This window comes from Blennius ocellaris (genome assembly GCF_963422515.1).
Source record: "Blennius ocellaris genome assembly, chromosome: 7".
Taxonomy (NCBI): domain Eukaryota; kingdom Metazoa; phylum Chordata; class Actinopteri; order Blenniiformes; family Blenniidae; genus Blennius; species Blennius ocellaris.
The window spans coordinates 17,139,084-17,142,628 of NC_137656.1; the positions used below are offsets into that span (position 1 = coordinate 17,139,084).

At 40.7% G+C, this 3,545-nt stretch overlaps 1 protein-coding gene across 2 annotated transcripts in view; it reads right to left on the reverse strand.

Annotated features, from left to right (window-relative positions):
* The window catches only part of LOC308132089 (single-stranded DNA-binding protein 2), a 55,907-nt gene extending 52,362 nt beyond the window's left edge, over window positions 1–3,545 (reverse strand). For both annotated transcript variants that reach the window (XM_080499044.1, XM_080499043.1), the window contains exon 1: window positions 3,427–3,545. In XM_080499044.1, the coding sequence (XP_080355170.1) occupies window positions 3,427–3,482 (56 nt within the window). In that variant the 5' untranslated portion in view covers window positions 3,483–3,545. The remainder of the gene's footprint in view (window positions 1–3,426) is intronic.

The window sequence follows — 3,545 nt, forward strand, 5'->3', positions numbered from 1 at the left end:
TATTTATCTTTTCTCACATTTACATCAGCTGTGACTGGACTGTTTTTTGGTTTTTTTTTTTTTTCTGTTACCAGTTTAATTTGTTGTTTTTGATATTGTTTCCTTCTGAACTCGTCTCTGCGGCCATAAGACGTAAGGTCTGACAATCAGTGTAATTTTTTTAATTTGTAAATCACACAATTCATGTGTATTGATTGCAATTAATCACACTTGATCGCATTGAAAATGCTGTAATTTTGAATTTGTAGGGCATGAGTGCATAGTGTTTGGGAATATTTATCGCAGTGCCGTCAGTTTTTTGCATTTTGGACGTTGCATGTGTTGGTGTCTTGACGAAGCGATGCTCTATAATGTGCAGACCTACTGTGTTGCACTTCAACTCCTAAGCATACAAAGTACCAAACCATCACTCAAAGATCTGTGGTACAGCTGTGGATTGGGGAAAAAAAGAAAAAAGAAAAAGGCGTTTCACAAAAATCAACAACATAAAACTCAGACATCTGTCAAACATTTGAAAACCAGCAAGCAAAGCTACAAGCAGGTCAGTAACATTTAGAGCTCCTTTACATACACATGGGCGACATGCAAGAGTCCCGGGTCTGCGGGGGTCCAGTCGGAGGTCAATACTACAACACTGTAAACTAATGATCCAACAAATTCCCTCAGTCCTGCTCTCTCCCCTCCTCCCTCTTCTCCTCAATCCGTTGTTGCCCTCTGTCTCTCCCACTCTCTGATCCCCTGCTGCGCTGAAGAAATGAGAAACAACTGAAGACTCGGCAGCACTGGGCCCGCTCTGCTTCTCTGATACACACCACTGATAAACAAGGCTGCTTGTTAAGAGACAAATGAAAGTTTGGCTTGCTTGATTTTTTATTTTTTTTTGCCTTACACTGCCGTTTCATCTTGTGTTTTTCATGTCAGCCATCCCTTTCTTTTGCCATGGCCTTGGCAATAACAACCAATAGAACATCTCCGTGACAAGCAAAAGTAAACTCAGATAACAAATGGATCTGCAGAAAAATACAAGTCTGAATTAAACGGTGTGGGGTACAGAGTAAGTGATCTCAAATCATATTGCAATTACAATAAAAAAGACTGTGAGCTTTAAAGCTTTACAACACAAAATGTCACATAGCATCACTGATTCCTCATTACAGACTCAGGTCTTTACATTTTTGGGACTCTTGTACCTATTCACAATCATGCCTCACAAAGCACTGCAGATCACATAAATACACATGTGCACAACATGTGTAACTGCAGCACATGCGCACACAAAATAAAAAGGATGCAAGCTGCAGGGGTACGTTACAGCAGAATATGTTTCAGCCCTGGAGGAGGCAGCCCATCTCTGCCTCTGTCAGTGTATGCGATGGGGCGACGATATAGAGCCCAACTCCTCAGTCCTTTACATATTGATTCAGGATAAAGAATGGGGCTCAGGGGATGGAGATGAACTCTCAATCACAATGATGACAAACGCAAGTGAACTGGGTTCTACAGACACAAACAGCCAGGAGCAGAAATTAGGTGATTAATGTGTTTTTTTTTCTTTTATGAACATCTTTCTGAAACAAATAACCTTGAACTACGCTCACAGGTGGAAAGATCTGAAAAGCACTATTCTTTTTTTTTTTTTTTTTACATTTCTGCAGTCTTTTTCTTTTGCTCTCTCTCTCTCTCTCTCTCTCTCTCTCTCTCATCTGCTGCAGAGATTTGTGGAAATAAAGAGCTGAAAATATTTCTAATGTCTTCATTGTGATGATATAAATGATAAATTAACCAATCAATAAATACATGCTTCTTTCTGTTTGCAGATCCCTGTGACTGGTCGCTCAATGTGTCCCCAATTATCATTTTTCCAAAGTGATGTCAACCATTATGTAAATTTGCAGCTGTCATTTTATTGTGAAAATTAAATAAAATTCATACTGGAAAGTAATATAAACAGCTGTGTGACTAAATCCATTATGTCATTGATGATTTTGACTGTAAAAAAAAAAATATATAACAATTATAAAAAATCACAAATTGTGCATGCAAATCCAGTGTTGTTCTTATTTCCACCGAAAAACATCCTCCAGATCTCCAGATTGTGTTGAAGACCTTATTTAAACAAAACAGCATAACCAAGAAGACATATCGAACCACAGACGCGTATTGACAGCGAAAAATTGAGAATAGAGGTACCTGAAGAAATTGGCATATTAATTGAAAGATTAAAAAGTTTATTTCCACTTAGTGGTTGAAATATTAAAGAGAGACACCACTACCAGCGTGTTCCCGGACCAAAGTTTACCTCTTGGTGCCCCCTGTGCCCCTCAACTGTTAATATTATCTAGATCCGCCCCTGTTTGCAACGTGCAATGTCAGTGCCATGCCTCAGAGAATTGGGAGAACATAGTTGAAAAACAGGTAATGTGCCAAAATGCAGCAAGGAAGGTACTACCATTTGTTATTGTGACAACATCAGTGTATTATTCTTTAAACGATATATATATTAAATAGTCATTAACGTATCCACCTGCAAAACTGACTTGATTTAACATGCAAAGCGCCTTTCCCTTAAAAAAAAAAAGCGAATTACTCTCATGCTGGGGTCAAACTCAGTCTGAGCAGCCAGTCAGTGTGCAGCAACCCCAGCTCAACTCGTATCTCCGGTTAAAAAACAAACAAAAAAAAACAAAAAAACACAATATTAATTTCCTTGCAGATATGAAAATATTCGCGTTTTTTTTTTTTTTTTTTTAAAGGCGCGTCTGTCTGCAGCCTGAGTCTCCGTGTCGCCCGGTGGAGCGCGTGCAGACGATGACTGTCTGCTGTCAGAGATCTCTCAATACTGTAGCGGTGACTGGACTCCTGAAGCCCAACACAACACAACACAACACAACACCTCTCCACTTTCACAACACACCGCAGCTCGTGCGCGCATCCACTGTCCTCCTGCGGGTTGACGCTAAACTGCTAAATTGTTATGTAGTTAGGCTATGTCGTAAATTGTTATGAAGCACGAGAGAAAAAAAACCCAAAACAAACCCCCAAAAATATATAAATTATTCTGAGAAATGACAGGCGTGCAAAAAGAAAAACAAAACGTAAAAGAGACAAATAAAGCAGAAAATTAAAGATGATATTTTACTCGGAATAAAAATGCATTGGATCTAATCTGAAGCCGAAGAATTAACCAGTGAAGAAAAAAGAAAACCGAGACTCAAACTCCTCCAGATATTGAAGACAGAATCGCTTCTTGAAATAAATGAAGGTTTTAACTTTCCAAAGCTCGCCGCGCGCTGAGCAGAGCGCCCCGTGCCGCGGAGCGAGCCGCCGTGCTGCCCTCCCTCCGCCGCAGCTCAGTGTGTGACTGCCCCCGGCCGCTCAGCAACTTCCATCACAGCCGCGATTTCCTCCCCCATAAATAAAACTTACTTTTCTCTGGCTTGGCTGTCGGACGGCACGTTGCTGCTCTTGCCTTTGGCGTACATGCTTGCAGAGAGCTCCGATTGTCACGCACCTGTCAACCCATCACAACCTCCCTGGGCACAGCC